Source organism: Leucopleurus acutus, assembly GCF_964270905.1.
Source record: "Leucopleurus acutus genome assembly, chromosome: 18".
Classification (NCBI taxonomy): Eukaryota; Metazoa; Chordata; class Mammalia; order Artiodactyla; family Delphinidae; genus Leucopleurus; species Leucopleurus acutus.
The window spans coordinates 73,457,239-73,478,826 of record NC_139160.1 but is presented as its reverse complement, the minus strand read 5'-3'; the positions used below and the strand labels follow the sequence as shown (position 1 = coordinate 73,478,826).

The 21,588-nt window shown below is 42.1% G+C and overlaps 1 protein-coding gene across 1 annotated transcript in view; it reads left to right on the top strand.

Annotated features, from left to right (window-relative positions):
• EFNB2 (ephrin B2) overlaps positions 1 to 17,072 on the top strand; it is a gene marked incomplete at its 3' end in the record, with an annotated part of 42,869 nt that extends 25,797 nt beyond the window's left edge. Inside the window, exons 3-5 of the mRNA XM_082859202.1 lie at positions 14,020 to 14,112; positions 14,839 to 14,952; positions 16,684 to 17,072. Coding sequence (XP_082715328.1) covers positions 14,020 to 14,112; positions 14,839 to 14,952; positions 16,684 to 17,072 — 596 coding nt within the window. The remainder of the gene's footprint in view (positions 1 to 14,019; positions 14,113 to 14,838; positions 14,953 to 16,683) is intronic.
• Between the last annotated feature and the right edge of the window lie 4,516 nt (positions 17,073 to 21,588).

Genomic DNA, 21,588 nt, shown 5'->3' with positions numbered 1-21,588 from the left:
CCTGTCTAGCTAGTAAGCACCTTCATAACCAAGAGTATTAGTATGAACAGCATCGTTATTGTGTCCTGGTTTCTTTCCATAGGAGGGAAGAAGAGAAGTGATAGTTTGGGGCAGTGCTTCATAACCCCAGAGGGGAACAGTCCAAGTTGCCAATGGACTGACTTGGAACTGATGTTGTTCGGTCATTCCCTAGATGAACTGATTCCAGGAGCGCTGGGCCAGGAGCCCAGAGACCTGGGTTCTAGTCGTGCTGTGTGAGCTTAACGAGAAAGTCACTTCATTTCTTTGAATTTTGATTTCTTCTCTAGAAACTGCTTTTACTGTTGTTGTTGTTGTTATTCTGGCTAACGATGGAAGTCTCTAGTTCCAAACCGTTTTATGGTTAGACATACACATCCAGTATGGGATCTCTCGTCAGGGTGGCTCTTCTCCAGTTGAATGGACAGGATCTGCTGTAAACTCTTTAAAGACATTGAATTTGATTTGTAGCGTTACCAGGTTTAAAATACAGGCATCACACTTTTAAGTTCTAGAAGTCAACGTTACTTTTAAATTGGGAGTGTACTTTTAAACCTACCGAGTATCCACTAAATTCCCCTAGGAAATGACACGACAAAATGATATGCATCCTCATTAGTTTTTCTCCTAGATGATTATGTGCTTTGACATGTGGCAAAATGATATATATGGGTTTTCTTAATGTTGAGAATTGACTTTTTCAGGTGACCTGTTTCAGTCATTAGACTTGGGTTTAATTTGCATAATAAAATCTCCTAATATTAAATGATCCAGAGGTGGGGATGTTACAACCATTTGGTCTGTTTGTCATTACATTCAGATTCTTCATTGCCTTAAAAAGAAAGTAAACATTTTATATAACCTACAGTTGTTTTGATCATGTCTTTAAAAATTTTTTTAAGTTTATAAAATAACTATCTGTTCTGAAGTGGCCCATTGTCAAGGGAAGCTCAGTCTTAGAAAAACACACCAGTTAATACAAGGCAAGCATTCCTAACTGTGTTCTCAGCCTTCATACATAATTGTGTCAAAAGCTTTTCTTGTAGACACTTTCTGTGCTTGGTTTCCAGTTTCTTTTTAGAAGTGATAACCCGGAGCTGAATGAGTCAGAAATTCTGGTGTGGAGGCCCTTTGCAGTATCTGCCCTTACGAAGGTTCCATGGCTTGGTCATCCAGCCTCAGCATAAAACCTTGCAAAATACCTACAAAGAGGTTTTCATCACACTACCAAAATCATGTGAGTCAGAGATGGATGAAAATGAATGCCACTGTGTGGATACTTTTTAAGTAAACGATGGGCACAGCCCAGCTGTTGGAAAGAACACCTTATGCCCGAGGCACCTCCCGATTTAGCTTTGTGTGGTTTTTTGCATTATTTTACCTCAAATCTGTAGCCAAGACATGGATTGTGGAATAGTCTAAAAGTCATCATTTCTAATGCCTGTTCGATTAAACGTTGCTCTGAAACTACACCCTGCTGTGTTCACAGTGGTCCTTCCAAAAGCCACTCCTTGCTTTCCTTGCCTGGGAAAGTCTTCCTTGAGAAACACTGAATGAATTTGAATGAGTCACCATTTCTTAGGCCCTTCACTGGTTTCATTCTGCAAAGCAATTTTTAAAAAAAATTTTATCAGAGCATATAAAATTAGGAAACTCCTCAGTCAGCTTTGCTGTTTTTCAGACATAAACTCCACTTCTGAGCAAAAATGCAAAATAAATTAAAATGCTTGCACACAAATATAAGGAAACACTATTCTTAAAGAATCAAAACAGAAGAACAGCAGATTCCATTCCTGTATTTTCGTTGAGTGTTTGTTTTCCTTTTTTTGTTTGTTTGTGTTTTTCTTTTCTGTTTTTGATTTACTTATTTCTGGGAGTAAGTGTAGCAAGTGGCACTAAAATATACTGAATGTACTGTAAGCCCTTTCCCTAGCAAAATGGTTATGGGAGGTTTCAAATATACTTTTACATATAGATATCTTTTTTTTTTAATTATTTTTTTAAATTTTATTTATTTTTGGCTGCGTTGGGTCTTCATTGCTGCGCGCGGGCTTTCTCCAGTTGTGGTGAGTGGAGGCTACTCTTTGTTGCAGTGCATGGGCTTCTCATTGCGGTGGCTTCTCTTGCTGTGGAGCACGGGCTCTAGGCGCGCGGTCTTCAGTAGTTGTGGTGCACGGTCTCTAGAGTACAGGCTCAGTAGTTGTGGCACACGGGCTTAGTTGCTCCGCGGCATGTGGGATCTTCCCAGACCAGGGCTCGAACCCGTGTCCCCTGCGGTGGCAGGTGGATTCTTAACCACTGCGCCACCAGGGAAGCCCTAGATTTATTTTAGAATATATGTGTGGCCTCTGTAATGTGATTATGTGCTTTGATTGATGAATTATTTATGTGATAAAGGTAGCAAAATCTACATTTCCATCACTAAACATCATCAAGTTCAAGGTTGTGACAACACCAGCCTGTCACTTATCTGACTTTGAGGTGGGGATTTACGTTCGATACCTTGCATACCATTGGTGGATTCAAGCATTTAAACACATTTTTATTTTTAACCTACGACGGTTGGCTTTGTAATAGAATGGTCATCAGAATCTTGGGTGTTTGGAGGATACACACACACAGCACTTAGAGCGACAGATGAACATGGTAGTTAGCTGAGAGTCCCAAGTCAGGCAGACCTGGGTTCTTGAATGTCCTTCGGCAAGTAACTCACCCAGTCTGCCTCAGTCTCCTCATCTGTCAGCTGGGGATGATGTGCATTTAGATGGGGTGATGTATGTAAAGTGCTTGCCTCCATGGCTGGCACCAAATAAGGACAACTGAGGGTCTCTTTGTGGGGAGGCGAGGTGGGGGGCTGGTGTGAGACAGCCTGTGCTCTCCTGAGAGCTGGCGGGCGGGGAAGATGGGCTCAAAAAGTGTCACTTATTTGAAATGCCGTCCACAAAATGAAATTCCAGTGATCGTCCAAGTTTCAGTAATGCTGCATAACTTAATTATAAGATCTTCCCTCTTTTTTGTCTTTTTGGAGTGTTATAAAAGTTCTTTTGTCCTTGGGCTTTCCTTACCAAGAAACACGCATTTATGGATTTTTTTGTTGGTGGAATTGCCCAAGCTTGTTAGCAGATCCTCCCTAAGTCTCAAAAGAGACAGACTGGGAGGAGGGTTCTACATATATAATCATCCCCCACTTACCATCTCACCAGCCTTGCCAGGGCCTTTTCTCTGTTCCTTGTTACACAAAGGAAAGGCTTATTATTATTGATCATTTCAGCAACATTCCAATGTAGTATAAATATTCTTTTAGAGAAAAATGTACATGTCAGGGTTGCCTTGTCACTGAGAAAAGCTGGGACACTACATCATTTCACTAGTCTGGTAATGAAAAGCATCATTTCTTTTTCTTTTTCTTTTTTTTTTTTTTTTCAGCCGTGCCACGCAGCTTGTGGGATTTTAGTTCCCTGACCAGGGACTGAACCCGCACCCCCTGCAGTGGGAGCACGGAGTCTTAACCACTGGACCACCAGGGAAGTCCCCCGAATTTCTATTATTTTTTAACTTAACATAAAATCCTTTTCTGACCATATTGAAGGCTCTCTCCTAGAGTATATCAGTAAAGCTCCTTGTTCAATTTAATATGAATACAGCTTAAATTCTTTATACTTTCAGGAATAAAATCTCAACTTCTGCTCAGTTGCAGCTTGTGCTGAGAAGCTTCTGGCTCGCGGGTCTGATGGAGTCATGGTCATTGGGGTATTTATCCCGTATCTGTCAGGGTTTAGGAGGATTAGGCTATTGTAGATTGAGACTCTGTTCATATTCAACTGCGTCACCTAGGCAGTAGTGACAGCTTATCTCATTTAAAGCTAGACAGAGATTGCCCTGTGAGCACTGTTCCTTATTCCCAAAATAACTCATGAACGGACAAGATGACTGGTTCTTAAAGCAATGGGGAGAGACTGAAAACCTCCTGTGTAAAATAAGAGCAGATGAGAAATGAAGGCGATTCCTTGGAAAAAAAGGATTATTTAGGAATTGCTCAGAGTAAAACTGCCTTTACTGTTTCATAAAATACATCTTAATATCTCTAGCACCTGTATGTATAGCTTTTGCAAAGTTTACTTAGACTTGTAAATAACTGAACAGTCCTGGAGACGTCTTTGTACAAGCATGAGAATGAGTTCTTTCTTAATAGCCTTTAAATATTTATCATCAAAATTTAAAGCAAAATAAAGTACTTTAAGAAATAGCCAAGAGGCATTAGACAGACATGAAAAGATTACTTGGCGAAAACTTATTTATATAGTTTTTAAGAGTCCCACGTTTGTTCCTAACAGTCTGAAATCTCAGGCTGGGTGTTTGATCACTTAGAGGGAAGTGTTATGGCCTCACACACTCTTTGAGACTGTCACTTTACAGTCTCAAAGGACAGGTGACAGAGGAATTTTTATCACTGTGAGAAAACAGAACTTGGAAAGTGTGAGTAGTTTAGTACAGTTCACACAGCCATTGAAATGTCAGGGGCAAAACTCAGACCGGGTTGTCAGACCCTTAGACCAACGTCATTACTTTATGACAGTGTCTCCTGGGTCACCAAGCATATACATGTACACAAAGCAAGAGGAAAGATGGTCTAGTCCAAAGCACACTACTTACAGAGTATGGTAAAGCGAGTACGAGCACATACACGTCACATACATAGTGACAGTAAAGAGAGCATATGTACATACATAGTGCATACGTAGCAATGCAAGGATGCTCCTCGAACTGGATATCAGACAACTCTGTGTTTGTATCAGACGTGTTGGGCCAGAGGCCCTGTCCTTTGTTGTAACGTATAACTAACTTCAGTCATGGGCCCCAAAGTTGAGCTAAGAAATTCTACAGAGCAGTAGGAAAGGAGAAAGGGCCATTGGTTAATGGTGGTTGTAATAGAAATTTGTCGGGTCTCCTGAATTTTCTTTTTTCTTTTTAGAGCTACTATCGATCAATTCCATTTCGTCAATAAGACTGTGCTTTGTGTTTTATCGAGTACAATTGACCCTTGAACAACACAGGTTTGAGCTGCTTGGGTCCACCTACATGCAGACTTTTTTCAGTAGTAAATCCTCCAGCACTGCACTGTCTGCTGTTGGTTGAATCCGTGGATGTGGAATAACTGCGGGTACGGAGGGCTGACTATAAATTGTACTCGGATTTTCGACTAGGTAGGGGTTGGTGCCCCTAACCCCCATGTTGTTCAAGGGTCAAATGTACTTTGAGCCCCTCAGTGGGAAGTGGCTAAATAGTAAAATTAAAAATAATAAAAATCTCTCAAATGTACAAAAGAGGTAGTAAGAAACTTCAAATTTCCTTAGCCAAGTATACAAGTGCTACAGTTTGTGTGGGTGGATGGGTGGATGAGTGGATGAGTGGACAGGTGGATGGATGGAAGGAGGGAGGGAGGGATGGATGCATGGGTAGATGGGTGGATGGATGGATGAGTGGATAAATGTATAGATGGATGGATGGGCAGATGGATGGACAGGCAGAACCTCTGTCAGGAGCGTAACTGATCACTTCACAGAGGAGCTAGGCTGTGTGTTGCTAAAAGACAGTCCTGCTTTGCAAATGGCTTTCTGCATTAGTGGAGTAACCCAGTTTCCTTGTTCCTGATGTTAAACCAGGAGATGAAGGTATTCTTTTATTGAAGCAAACATGTGGAAAATTGCTCTGGCTTCTTGGAGCATAGAACACATCCCCTGAACGGAATTAGGTTCATGTGTAGGGCAAATTCAGACAGGGCACTTTACTGGGGTTACCACTGGTCTCTAGATGGTCAAAGCAAATAACATCATGTCCATCTAAGCTATTATGCCATCAGAGTGGTGCATTTTCTCATCTACAGTGTTATGTTCTAAGCTGTCAGCAAACATTAATTCAGTCACTGGTGAAGCCCTACCACCCAGAGGTGAACTCTGCCTCAGATGGAGGTTTTCCACTTCAGTGCTGCGGTCTCCCAATTACTGGGTCATTAATATCATTGCAGGCGATTAGTGACAGCAGACTGAGCACGAGGCTTCTGGGATGTGTGCCCTCCCCACTGTGAACTTTTCACTCTGACCCTTTGCTCTCTAGACATTTCCACATCTCCACAAAGATATGTCAATGATGAAGACCGTCAAAAACTCAGGATGGGTTAGAAATTGTGTGCTAGAAATAATTCATACAAACACATGTTTCTTCATGGCTCAGAATATTTTTATTAGATGTTATCACTATCTCTTGACCAGGAAGTCTCATATTTAAAAAAAAAATCAGAATGCTTAAGTAAAGCTAATATAGACAATAGGGAATTATGTTTTATCTTTAGAACTCTGACATCACTCTTTTTTTTTTTTAACGTGAGTTTGGTCATTATATTGAAGTGGTCATCTGGCCCCCTATTTTTAAAACATGATTCTTCTTCCTTAGTAGGTTTCAGCCCATATTAAGGTTGACTCTCATGTATAAAGGTAAATTATGCTTTAACCATGGACTATCACATTCTCACAATTCATTCTGAATCATTGTGACACTAAGATTAACTCCCTGAAAGCACGCTAGATGTAAAGTTTTTTAATGAAATCTTGTTGAAAATTTTTCTTGCCTAATGAGAGATTCTACCTGCATAAATCATCATAACTTGTAGCAATAAAATTTTAGACTCAGAAAAGGATGTTTTCCCGCAACAGAATTTATGAAAAATCAAGACATCAAGGTGTTGCAAGCAGTATTTTGAGGGGAAAGAAAGTAAGCCACTCATAAATGATCTCGTGTGTTTAAGCATGCCTCTTGTAAAAAGAGGGGACAGGTGATTTATTACCAGGCCTATTTGATCTTTCTCAGGAAAGTGTCAGAGCACCCACTGAGCCTGGAAGGTATTTCTGTCACTGACATATCCCTGCTATGTGTGCACATACTTGCACACTCACATTTACCACCTGTTCTTTTCCACTCTGGTTGTATATAGTCAGTGGCTTTTCAGGACTATCTCGTCAAAGATGACTATGGCTCTTAGCATCTTCAGTGATTGTCACTACCTTAATTTTTGTATACACTTCTTAATGGTGAAGAGGTTTAATGAGTAAGCTGTGATGGAATTTCTTATGGTCTAGGGATGGTGTTTACTACCGTTCTCTCTATAGGCTCCCTCAACGTCCAAGTCTCGCATAACACGGGAGATAGGAAATATACTAACATATATTGGCACCTTTAGACTCAGTTCTTTGTATCTTCCCTCTTCCCAAAAGAGTGAAGGTGGCAAAGTAATATGTCATCCAATCTTTCAGTGAATACAGAAACAAAAGCAGTTTACAAAAGTGTTTCAAGGTTACATTTCTCAAAACTCTCATTTCTAAGGGATCAGTAAAATATCCTGTCATTGCTCATGGTGAACATTTAACATTGAGGAAATAAAATTATACCATTTTATTCGAGAACATCCATTTACACGGGATACTTGGTATCTTTACTCATATTTTAATATGGGAGGATGGGCTAAATTGTGACTCTGGTTTTTTAACTCATTTTTCCAAATCGTTCTGTCTAGTGGAGAAACTACCTAATTGTGCTGTAAAGAAGTCACTGGGGCTAAGCTAGTTGTTACCTCTTAATGCCTGACTTACTGCTTTCAAATTTCAAAACACAACCAGAATGATGAGGGTTTAGTTCAGGTGATTCATCCCATTGTTCTGGAACACTGTTTCCTTGGGTGAAAAACACACACATCCTGTAACTTCCTTTGTATTTTTCTTTTGTCAAATCGAGGCCATTTTAAGAAGAATCTATAAAACTTTTACTCTAAGATCAGGCATTCTGGGATAAACTGCCATATGTGTTGGAATACCGCTGAACTTTTTTTGATATTACACCAAGCAAAATAGTGAGGCCTTTGGAAAATCATGGTGGTATATTCTCATTTCTTTGACTATAAATCCACAGAGAAAAGCATATAAAAAGGAAGAAGTTAGAAGAAGTGATTTTTTTCATCGTCCTTTCGGCATATTATACAGATGTTTTTGCTTCAGAAGTTTTTATTAATTAAAGAAAAGGGCATTTATTTTTGGCAGTCAGGGGTTGTTGTCATTTCCATGGTTAGAATTTTTCTTCTAAGTTGGTATCTTAAAGGATAACCGTGATACCCAAGGCATTGAACTACACTGAGTTCTAGAAATTGAATTCCTGTCTCTTTAGTACATTTTTTGAATGTGCATTATATATTTTGAATTTGAATTCGTGTCAGGGTGTGAAGTAGGGTAGATCTTAGCTTCCTGAGTTGTATATTCACATTAGGTAGTTATATTTTTATCAGCCTTCTGGTTTTCAACTTACATACCTCAGTTAATTTTTTGCTTTTAGACACTCAAAATTTGTCAGCCCTGCTAGAAGGAAACAGTAACCTAGTTTATGTGTCATATTTATTTTAATGTCATGGCTTTACTTTTCACGTTTCTCACTTGGTTCTGCTTCTTTTATTTCCTAAGTTTGCCAGGTAATAGGCATCTAGTTCTTCTAGTTCTTGAGTTGAGTTTCAGGAGACTGATACGTTGAAAGGCTGCCCTAAGAAATCAGAATTAGCAGGGCCAGCGTATGATGACATGATGGACAAGAATAGTGCCAAGAAGATGATAGAGGATTTTCATAAAATGCTCTTTGTTTTGTAATCAAATAAGAGCAGATTTTGTCATGTGCAGTTTATATGAACACAAAGTTTTCATTCTTACTAAAAAATTGAACTCTCTCATTTTCCTGACCCTGTATGCTTATTATCTGTGTCTCTTTGGTGGACCTCTTTGATGAAGTTCATAAAAACTATTTGCTTTGGAGTGTCCACCAACCCCCCACCCCATCCCAGCCCCATCCCAGTAAGCCACATTTAGTATAGCGACTTCCCTGGCGGTCCAGTGGTTAAGACTCCACACTTCCAACGCAGGGGGTGCGGGTTTGATCCCTGGTCGGGGAGCTAAGATCCCACATGCCGTGTCACACAGCCAAATAAGTAAATAAACAAATAAGTAAAATAGTATAAAATGTCCTCAATAGTATATTTTGATGTTTCATTCTTTCCATGATAACCTAAGAATATTCCTTCATAGGGATGCATTTACTCTGTAGAATTTTTTTCTGCTGCCCTCATTCCTAACCTCTTTGTGCATGGGACCCATATTTCGGCACACATCCAGCAGTTAATTCTCCATCTGACTACCGAAGTGATAGACTGAAATAAAAACAGCCAAGATCCAAGGCAGCAGCTTACCCTTCCTGGTGTGCAGAGCAGTAACAACCAAATGAAGACGCATTAAAATGCGATAGGACTTCCTCTCCGTGGGCACAGTCTAAAAAACACAGCCAGAAATATTCCTGCCCTTTCAGTCTGCTTTGCCCACTGGTTCTTCTTTTTTCTACTCAGATAACCAGCACACTGTAGATAAGTTCGTGTACAAATAAATGGGAACGCCCGGATGTTGGCGGAGTAGTTTTCGGATGTGAAGAGAACTTTTAGGCATTGTGAACTCAGGGTACTTTTTGCTGAGCGATGATCTCCACCCACTTAAAATCAGGCCCTGGGGGAACAATCTAGTGATTTCAGTGCACTCACTACATGCAGTTAGATCCCTGAAGCAAAAGCTTTTAAAAGCACGCTATAAAATGCCCATGTATCTTTATTAAACCTCTTTTCTAACTAGATATACTTTTCTAGTAATTTTTAATTTTATAAAGTCTACTTTTTCCCTGGACCAAGGAAAAAAAAAGGCCCGGCACTAAAAGCTTAGATATAGCAGTGTTAGTTTTTCTATCTCTAAATGATTAAATGCAGTTTCATACAGTTAGTACAGTAATACTGTGATTGTGGTGGCATTAGATGATGCTGCTAGAGAGACGCAAAGGAAAGCTAAGTAGAATGAGGTTAACCGTTTGTTTTTACTTTCTCCAAGTTAAAAATTCCCAATACATTCAAATCAACAATAAGAATAATTGCAAAACTGTCTCCTGAAATGGAGGTAGATTTTGTTCCCAAGCATTAGCAATTTCTTGTTGTATTTCAAAGTCAGCCACTAAGACTTTCAAAGCTTCTTGGTGACTGGCTGTTGCAGCAAAAATCAGAATATTAATCTTGAGGCTTTATTGCAGAATTCGCTGCCAGTAAAGAGGCGCCATGAGGACAGAAGACTTTGAGCTGCGCCATTTCTCAAGGTGGTGAGGTGGGCAGGCAGCTCTAGCGTTAGGCCCACGCTCTCTACTCTCCATGTTAAGCAGATCGTGGGGAAGAGACATTAATTTTTACTAGGAGATCAAATATAAAGTAAGTTGAAGTTACTCTGAGTTATTTTATAATTGAACTTGCTATGAAGTTGACCTTCTGAAGTTTCCGTTGGTGCTCACATCTTGAAACAGGGTTTTCCGAAATCAAGTTATCTGTAGTGAGGTGGATGGACCTAGAGCCTGTCATACAGAGTGAAGTAAGTCAGAAAGAGAAAAAAAAAATGCCGTACGCTAACACATATATATGGGATCTAAAAAAAAAAGGTTCTGATGAACCTAGGGGCAGGACAGGAATAAAGACGCAGACATAGAGAATGGACTTGAGGACATGGGAAGGGGGAGGGGTAAGCTGGGACAAAGTGAGAGAGTGGCATGGACACATATACACTACCAAACGTAAAATAGATAGCTAGCGGGAAGCAGCCTCATGGCACAGGGAGATCAGCTGGGTGCTCTGTGACCACCTAGAGGGGTGGGATGGGTAGGGTGGGAGAGAGACACAAGAGGGAGGAGATATGGGGATGTATGTATATGTATAGCTGATAAACTTTGTTATACAGCAGAAACTAACACACCATTGTAAAGCAATTATACTCCAAGAAAGATGTTTAAAAAAAGCAAAAACAAAAACCAGGCTTTTCCCTGACTGCTTACATCATACCTAACTTGGGGCAAAAATCTTTCCTGGCGGAGCATATAACCGTATTTTTTGGGGGTGGGGGGGCTGCACCACTCGGCTTTCGGGGATCTTAGTTCCCCAGCCAGGGATCGAACCCCAGGCCCCAGCAGTGAGAGCGCCGAGTCCTAACCACTGGACCGCCAGGGGATTTCCTCTGAATTTTAAAGTTTAGCCCCCCTTTAAGCAGCCAAGTATTGGGAATGCTGTTTTGATGTTAGGAATGAATTTTTCAGTATCTTCCAGTAGCCTTTGCACCTTCGAAGCTGACTTAAAGGGGAAAGATGCAGAGCCCAGAATGCAGCAGAAGAGCCCTCCTCACTCCCAAAGTTCTGCCTCTTAGGAGGCCTGCCCTCCCCCTTCTCCCCTCATCCTCCCCCATCCCAGCAGTGGCCTCGGCCTCCAAGAACTCAGCAAAGGCAGCATTTTCGGGTGCCTTCTGTGCACCTCCAGGGCTTGAGGGTTTTTTTCCTCCCCCAGGCATAAAAGAAGTTTCCACTGTGAAAGATGCAAAGCTGTTTCATCTCACACTACCCAGTTTTCTTCCTACCATGTATAGTTTGTGGATGTTAAATTATAGATTGCAGTTTAATTTGAATGCTTTTGGAGTTCTTTACATTTGGGAGTTCTTCAGATATCACTTTGAGTAAACAAAAGGGAGCATTGGAAGGAGCACGAAGGCATTGGTATTCAGAAAAGGCACTGACCTACGCATTAAAATCAAAAGAAAACGCCACTCAGATTATGTGCACCTCTTGCACTTCCAGACTGACAAAGCAGAAGTCATCTGTAGTTTCTGCCTCTGCAGATGCAGTTCTGAATTCTGTTTACCAGGGACTGTTCTCTGCCATGCCTTGTCTGTCCTTTCTCATATTCCTTTATTTTTTTCTTTTAGACCTGAACCTTTTACCTTTTTATCTCAAGGTTAAAATAAATATTCAGTAAATCTATATTCCTCCCCACACACACCTTTTTTCTTTCTGGGTACCACCCTTCAGATCTTATTTTTATCATTTGTTAACTTAGTGTTAAACTTTTAGCAAGAAAAACTTAGGCATTGAACTTTGCATTGGGGTGCATTTATGTGTATATTAATTAGAAAACATGGAGATTCCACTTGAATTAAGTAAACTAAACCTTTGAAACTGTCAGCCAAATAAAGACATCAGCTTTCCACTGTTTCTTTCTATATAAAAGCATATCCTGCATCTTGAGAAAGATCAGATGAGAAAACTGTGAATAAGTGAAGATCATAGCACTGCTCTGAAATTGGCCAGAAAGAGTGCCTGCTTGTAGATATCCATACTGTTCTAAGCCTTTAGGAGGAAAGGATACTTTGAAATTTAGGTACATGTTTGGAAGAAACAAAAGGGAAAGAAGATGGAGAAAATGGGGGGAAAAAAAAGATTTTTTTTAAGAGTCGCAGAAGCATGCAGAGTTAGTTCTTAGGTATTTGTTCTAATTTATCTGCCACACATTTTCTCAACAATCTACAAGAGGATACTATCTACTTTTCACCCTAAAAAACAAAAAACTGATGGCAACTTTTGCCCAGTTTCCCAGGAGAAACTCTGTGTCAGCAATAGAAGAAGAGTGAGATATGATTGTGAGGCTGGACTTTAAGGAAACACTCAGATAAGCAAAGAGATATTTTTGCACACAAGAGGCAGCGATTATTATTAAGGAAAACAGAGAAAGTAAAAGTCGCTAACTTGAGAACACAAAGACAAGTCAATCCTGGCCTTGTTTTCCAGCCAAGATAATTACCCACAGCATGCATATTTCCATGCATGCTTGTCCAACTTGTCTGCTGCCCCACCATTTGGAAAACAAACAGCCCATTAAAAGAATGTCTTTGGATGAATTTTTTTCAGGAAATCTGTCCCTTTTTCAGTGCTTTTAAAAGTGTAGAGTTAGTTGACAAAACTTTGATAATTAAAGTAGAGAAGGATTTACCTGGCAGAATTGTTTATGAAACATTTACGTTCCCTGCCCCTTGAACTGTGGAGGAATGAAAACGTCTCACTCCCCACCTCCTTTTCTCTTCTGGAACTTGACCTGTAATTTAAATCCTGTCCCTCAGCAAGGTACCTGGCAGCCTATCTTTTTACAGCTTTAGTTACAGCGCTCTTCAGAGAACTCACCATCCTAAAGAGATAGAACAATGGGTTGAAACAGAGTAGGGCATAGGCTGTTGGTAAAAAACAGACACTGAAAATGGTCAAATGTTCTGTCTTTCCTCCTCCTTCTCGCGGTGGGAAGGGCATCAAGCTGGTGGACCTGAACCAAGTCCTCACCTTAGGTCCTGAGCCGTCCCAGGCCCCTCAGAGAGCAGTGGGCACCTGTGAGTCCCTCTGTGCATTCAGAGTTCTTCTGCACCAGGGAGCTCGGTTGAAGAGTTTGACCAAGGTCGATGGTGGTGGTAATAACACATCCGTTCTTTCGGGTCGAGTACAAAATGATGGAAGAAAACTCCAGAATTGGAAGACTTGCATTCTAGTACAACCTTTTAAGCTCAAGCAAAGCTGAGGAAAGAAAAGGGGCGTGGGAGTCTCCTCTCCAAGTGTTTATAGAAGTTGGATGCTTGACAAACAGGGAGCATCAAGGTAATTGTTCTTGAGGCAGGAAATCTATAGTAGAGGAAGCAGGTGCTGTGTGATGATTACCACGTTTTGAAATTACCGTATTTACTATTCTGCTTTTAGGAGGTTAACTCCAAAATAGTCAGGTTTTTGGAAGATGCTGTCCCTTTTATCTGTAGAATCAGACAAAATCCGTTAATTATAAAGGGAGGAGAAGGCACTTAAGTACATTGGAAACCAGAGGTCATACGTGCGGCAGTGTGGACGATATCCATCTTTCTTTATTTCTTTATTTTTTTCGTTTTGCCTTTCAGCATCCCATACTTTAAGAAAACTTGTGACTAAGGGTGAATTCTTATTTTCCAAATTGTTTTCAGACATTTCATGTTCATGTAAACTTGGCTTATTGATTTCCTGATTTTTTCTTTATTTTTTTGTTTTGTCCATTTTATTTTTAATCAGCTACATCAAATGGGTCTTTGGAGGGCCTGGATAACCAGGAGGGAGGGGTGTGCCAGACAAGAGCCATGAAGATCCTCATGAAAGTTGGACAAGGTAAAGACCGTCTGCTGCTTCACGGAGCCACTGATCTGGTCGAGCCCCCAGCTAGTATGGCGCCAGCGTTGCCCACACGCGCCTTCACTCACTCTGCAGTTTAGTTTCCAAAGTAAACTTTTCTCTGCACCTTGAGCCACTGACAGATTTCCTCAAGTTGTTGCAACCCACTTCTTTTACTGGAGATACTTCTAAAAGTTGAGGTCAGCCAGGTACAATGTCTATTGCCATGTCTGTATCTACAGATATATTTTTCCTTCTTAAAAGCAAAACACCTCTTTGGTTCACCATTAAAATATCCAGAATACAAACTAAGCTTCTGCCATTTTGCCCATTTCTGCATCTTGACTACAGAAGACTTGTGTTCACTGAGCCTTTTCACACAGAGATGACCTCTTGTGCAGAAAGAAATATTCTTCTAATTAGAAATTGGGATAGTAGTCAGTCAACTCACTCAGTTAAATTAAAATGTCATCTGCAGTGCTCTGCCTGCCAAATGCAAGAATCCCTACGGTTTCCACAGATGGCCTCACCATCTAAACCTCTGAAATAACTAGTAGAACCGTTTTGTTTTCAAAGGAAAATTATATTCTTGCATCTCACAGTACTTTGCATAAAGAATCTTATGTTCATTTCTATTTGTGCCTCTTGAGATATAGATCCAGCTCCTAAAGCTAGAGCCCATCAGATGTCTGTGCTGTAAGTAATCGCTTGTTTTTCATATAGATGCGAGTTCCGCTGGGTCAACCAGGCATAATGATCCAACAAGACGGCCAGAACTTGAAGCTGGTACAAATGGAAGAAGTTCAACAACAAGTCCTTTTGTCAAACCAAATCCAGGTATAGCAGCGTGACCCATGTGTGCCTAGGTCTGTGTGTTCCACACTGCTCGTATCACAGCGGGTAGAACAGAGTCCAAGTACTTCTGCACCAGGAGGATGAACTTGTAGCTCCCGCAGTCAGTAATCTTTGCTCTCGGTCAGTTGTTGTCAATTACTCAACCAGAATAAAATAATTAATTCCCACAAAAGTCTTACATTCAAAAGAGTAGAATTCATCAGCTGTAAGTGCCAATTATTAGCACTGCTCTTTCAGATCAAAGCTGTTTTCATTGGCTGACACTTTATCGTGCTGTTTGCAAACCTAGCTTCAAGCCAGTGTTAATGTATATATAACTGTACCAGTGCTTCATCTAGTTATATCTAATCCACAGAGAGCCTGATTGATCCTCTTCTACATTCAAGATGGTAACATCTTAAAATGTTGCGTAATGCCACATTTTTCAGGTGGTTTCGTCAAAAATTTTTTTTCACATTTTCAGTGTAGAATAAAATATTAAACGGATTCCTGGCAGAGGTTTAGAATACTGGATAAAATTGACTGCCGTTTAACTTCGGTTTTTTAGCGGTCTTTGAACAAATAGCTGTGTTTGTTACCACGGGAATGAATTTTTTATATGGTGGTCGCTGAGCAGACGTCAGCAGTTCCGTATTAGGGATCCGCATGCCTAGTTGGTAGTCGTGCGAATTTAGCATCTGTAGCAATATTCCATCTCTTTCCAAGCTTCAAGGAGGAAAGTTGTTATTTCTAACTTTCAATGACAAGATGTGTCAAATTCTTATGACAAACTGATAAATGGATAATATAATGATGCCAGGCAATTTTTTAGTGCTTAACATTTGGGTTGGCAGTCTGTTCCGTGTGAGAGTTTTCTGCTGCCTTCCAAATATATTTTAAGTGTAAATCAAATAATACAAACGAGTTACGGGTTGAACGTTTTCCCAGGCCCCATCCCTCTTTGCAAGCTCTCCAGCCAGCCGTCGGCAGGGCTTGTCTTTAAAGGCAGGCGGTTTGGATATTCCCATGAAGCCACGGTAGCCAGAGAGGGCACGAGAACAGCATGGCCTGGGCGGCAGATGCTGACCTGGAGAATCGGCCACTTCCCTTCTTCCTCCTGGTGGTGGCCGCAGGCTGGCTGACCTGGGTTAAGACGTGGGGCAAGATCAAGGGCTGGCTGTCACAACCTGTCCACGCAGCTGATGGATGATGATGTATAGAAGGGAAGCAATGAGGTCTGGGAGCAGCATCAAAGTCCCACCTGGAGTCCCATCTCCCCGATGGCTGGCTTCTGCCGTTTGCATTTAGCTATTTTTTAAAATTGAAGTATAACTGATTTACAATGCCGTGTTAGTTTCAGGTGTACGGCACACTGATTCAGTTTTATATATATATATATATATATATATATTCGGTTATGTATAGATATATTAGATATTCAGTTATATATACACACATATATTCTTTTTCCGATTCTTTTCCCTTATAAGTTATTACAAAATATTGAGTAGAGTTCCCGGTGCTCTACAGTAGGTCCTTGTTGGTTATCTCTTTTATATATAGTAGTGTGTATCTGTTAATTCCCAACCTCCTAAATCTATCCCTGCATTTAGCTATTGAACGAGGCGCTTGGTTTGCCAGTCTAGCTGCCAGGGAAGTCTCTGGCCAGCCAGCAGCCGGCCAGCCCCGGCGAGAGCGGTGACTCTTCCGGCTGCTCTTTCCCACCCCCTGCAGGTTCCAGCACAGACGGCAACAGCGCCGGACATTCTGGGAACAATATCCTCGGTTCCGAAGTGGCCTTATTCGCAGGGATTGCTTCAGGGTGCATCATCTTCATCGTCATCATCATCACGCTGGTGGTCCTGTTGCTCAAGTACCGGAGACGGCACCGCAAGCACTCGCCGCAGCACACGGCCACGCTGTCGCTCAGCACGCTGGCCACGCCCAAGCGCGGCGGCAACAACAACGGCTCGGAGCCCAGCGACATCATCATCCCGCTGAGGACTGCGGACAGTGTCTTCTGCCCTCACTACGAGAAGGTCAGCGGGGACTACGGGCATCCCGTGTACATAGTCCAGGAGATGCCGCCGCAGAGCCCGGCGAACATTTACTACAAGGTCTGAGCCTCGGCGGTGCCTTCGCTTTCCCGGAGGAAACTTACTGTCCCGCTGCCGCCCGCGGAGGGTCCGAGGCCCCCTGTGTCTTCGACGGACTGGCGCACAGCGGGGAGAGGGGACACTCCTTCTCGGGAGAGCCCTGTGGAGTCGGACAGCTTACTAGTCTGTAGCGTTTCGGCCGCGGTGACAAAGGATGCGCCCCGGCAGCTGGAAGACTCGCGTGGAAGATGCGTGTGGGGACCGCGCGCGCCCCGCCCCTCTCCTCTTCCGGGTACCACGGGCGTTCGGGCCTCCGCAGGAGCCGAGGGGAGACAGAGCGGTCGGTGGGCGGGAGCATCCCGGGCAGGTGTCCCAGGGCCCCCAGGCTGCTGGGCCTGGAAAGGCCGTCCTCCGCCTCGGGCGTGGCCCTTACCCCCGAGCTGCACCCCGGACTTGTCTTGTCGCACAGACTCTGGCCGCGTGAGGCTCTCGGAGAGCGCTAGCTTTTAGTCCTCACTGTTGCACACACTCCTGTCATCCAGGGCGCTGCAGGCCTTCATATGAGATTTCTTCTCACGCCACACTCCGTATCACTAATGAGACATTAATAACATTTGGCGTCTCCTGCTTCATCTGTTTGCAGCAGCTACCGCCGAATGGGCGATACAAGGATAGAAATTTTGTTTGCTAATAAGGAGCCTTCCAGTCAGATACTAGGCTGTCAGCCCGGGAAGGTGAGGAGTTCACGGGAGGGAGGGCCGGGGGAAAGGCCGTCTGCAAAGGCAGTTCAGCTCTGCCACCTCTGAAGCAGAGTTGGGAGGGAAAACTCCAATTAGATAGCACAGCACTTTGGTTTTGCTAAGATTTTAAGAGGCAAGCAGGAGACACAACGACACACACGGTAGATTAGGGTGCATTTGAAGGAATTCACTCTTATCAAAGAGCAATGCACAGGAAAAAAAGAAAAAGAAATAGTCCCTCTACGCTGGGTGGAACAAAGGGGCATTGTTGGTAGAGGGCCAGGCTTGGCGGGATGGATGGACACCGGCAGGACTCTCGTGGCACAGGCAATAGGATGTACAGCGGTGAAGCTGTAGGAAAGTCGTCGGTCTGCTTTGGGTGATGTTTAAGGCAGACTCAGCTGCTATACTTATCACATTTTATTCAACACAGGGAGAGCATTTAGGAGATTAGCAGAGAGCCAAATCTGACCTAGAAGTTTAAAAGCCAAAGGTCACACAGGCTGTAATTCCATCATCATCGACGTTATTAAGGCATTCTCATATATAAAAGGTAGGTCAGACTCCCCGGCCCCCCCAATGCCCCTTCCCCGCCGCTCCCCTCCCCACTGCGCCTTAGGACACTTTGGTTTATGGCGGTGCTGTCCTGGCCGCGAGGGCCAAGGGGTAGGTACTGAGCGAGGCCACAGCTCGGGGCCCTGTATCAAGGTGAGGCACACATGGCAAACCTCTTAGAGTCCCGAGGACCGAAATAAATTATGATGTCGAGGGGGAGAAGGAAGGTAGGGTGTATTTATAATAGATATATAGAACACAAGGGATATAAAGTGAAAGATTTTTACTAATATATATTTTAAGATTGCACACGATCCACACCAGAAGATGGGAAATTCATTTGTGATGATTAAGTGGTCCCAATGCTCCGTGCTTTAAAAAAAAAAAATTGGACAGCTACTTCTGGGAAAAACAACATCACTCCAAAAATAACAATAATGGGAGCAAACACAAAAATAACCCAGTCCTCTGAAGGCATCTTGCGTCACCGTAGATTAGGAAATGCAAGCCCCAAATACCAGGAAATCGGTGTTACTGCATCGTTTTCGACAATGACAAGACGTGCCGGCATTTATTTTCTGTGCTGTGTTTTCCCTTTGCCCTGTGGGCTGAAGTGTTCGCTAGAATCCACCGGGTCACATCGAGGGGGTTTCAGCTGAAAGTTCAGCCTGACCCCCTTCCTTCCTCTCTCCCCCTCCCCTCTCCCCCTCCCTTCTGGGAAAAGAAGTGAGTAAACAGGAAACCTACTTTTTATGTGCTATGCAAAATAGACATCTTTTAACATAGTCCTGTTACTATGGTAACACTTTGCTTTCTGAATTGGGAGAAAAGAATAAACGTAGCAACAGCATTTTAAGGTTCTCAAACCTCCAGTGAATACCTGCAAAAATGAGTTGTCACAGAAATTCTTCTCTATTTCCTGAACCTGAAAATGATGTTGGTCCAAAGTGCGTGTGTGTATGCGTGAGTGGGTGTGTGGTATACATGTGTATATATATGTATAATATATATCTACAATATATATTATATATATCTATATCATATTTCTGTGGAAGGTTGCCATGGTGATCGGCCACAGTACATATGTAATTCTTTCCATCACCCTAACCTCTCCTGTACGTGCATTCATACAAGATTTTCTTGTGAGCCATCAAAAATTACCTTTAGGATGGGGGAGAGGGGCAAGAAGGGGAAAAAATGGGAAATAGTCTGATTTTAATGAAATCAAAGGTGTGTATCATCGGTTGGCTACATTTTGGGTATATGCTAAACTGTGAAAAATCAGATGAATTGTTGAAGAGTTACCTGCAAGCAACTGACCAGTGTTCTGTGCGTCTGTTTTGTGTGTGGTGCAGAATATGACAATCTACCAACTGTCCCTTTATTTGAAGTTGGTTCAGCTTTGGAAAGTTACTGTAAATGCCTTCCTTGTATTCTCATCCCTAGTCATCCGACTTTGGAATTTGCACCATAATGTTTAAGTGAAGATGCTGTAAATAGGTTCAGATTTTACTGTATATGGATTTGGGGTGTTACAGTAGCCTTATTCACCTTTTTAATAAAAATACACATGAAAACAAGACAGAAATGGCTTTTCTTACCCAGATTGTGTACATAGAGCAATGTTGGTTTTTTATAAAGTCTAAGCAAGATGTTTTGTATAAAATCTGAATTTTGCAATGTATTTAGCTACAGCTTGTTAAACGGCAGTGTCATTCCCCTTTGCACTGTAATGAGGAAACAAAATGGTATAAAAGGTTGCCAAATTGCTGCATATTTGTGCCGTAATTATGTACCATGAATATTTATTTAAAATTTCGTTGTCCAATTTGTAAGTAACGCAGTATTATGCTTGAGTTATAAATATTTTTTCTTTTCTTTGTTTTATTTTGATAGCCTGTCATAAGTTTTTGATCTGCTTTAGTTCCACATTGCAGTTAGCCCCCCGAAGATGAAATCCGTGAAGTCACATTCCAAATCTGTTTCAAACTGAATTTGTTCTTAAAAAAATAAAATACTTTTTTCCTATGGAAAAAGCGCCTTCAAAGTATTTTCCTTTCCTTCTTGTTTTCTTTTCCTTTTTCTTTCTTTTTCGTTTGTTATTTTAATTTGCCTTCTCTGTTTCTCTGTGATTACAGTTATCAAGACCCTTCTGCCCACGGGCATGTGTATGCCCATTTTTCAAATCAGGCCGTGCACACACGTGAAGGTTAATCTTGCGGCGTTGCAGCATGAGCCCACTGGTTTCCCCATAAATCTTTTGAACTCACGTTTTAGCATAAAGTTTTATAAAATCCTCTTCATCCTGAGCAGTTTGACCTGCACTGAGTGAAAGTAGCCAGGAGAAGAAGAGGGACTTTTATCCCAACGCTTAGTTCAAGATGATCTAGTTTCCATTCAAGCAGAGCAGTTTGCTATCGACTGCTTTACTTTTCTTCACAAAATAATCCCAGGAGGAAGGAAAAAGTCTTAACGTACCGTAACACGGGTGAAAGCGTGTGTTGTGATACTGGATTGAGGCAAGTCAGGGGCCAGTGGTGAATTTAACCACCCTTTTCATTGTTGCCTTCCTGGGGAAACTGACCAGGTGCCCTGAGTGTTTTCCCCACTCTCGTTGTCTTTGAGGTCTTAAGATTGATCATCAGACACCCACCCTCATCTTCCTATGAGATCTGAGGGCAGAGCTGTGCGCGGCAGAAGCAACTACTAGTCACCATGAAGTGCTCAGATCTCTAGCTGCATTAACTCTGGTTAATCCTTACCTTAAGGAGTGAAGTATTTTAGGTTGGGAGGATGAGAAAGGGCCCCTGAAGTAAGGAGCCAGAGATTGTTCCAGCCCAGACTGATTTGCCCAAGACCACAGCCCCAGTAAATGAAGAATCTGTGTGTTTCAAAAGCCCCTCAGGAGATTCTCATGAAAGACTGCATCTCTGCAGCACTGGCCCAGCAGACTTGTACTAAAGGAATGTTTGTCGAACAAACGCTCTCCTTCCAAATAACGAAAACAAAATTCTCCAGAGGCCCCCAGTTTCAGTTGATGCTTGAATAGTAGTTTCATTTTCTCCATCACGTTATTTCACTGTCCCTAACTGCCCGTTCACTGCAAATCCAAGTTTCGGGGCACAGTATACAGCCACGTCACTAAGCTGAATGCTGGACCCCACCTACCAGGGTCACAAATGATTAGTCTGAGTAAACGAAAACAATGACGAAATATTGCATTTACAACTTTGACTTTGTGACCCCTG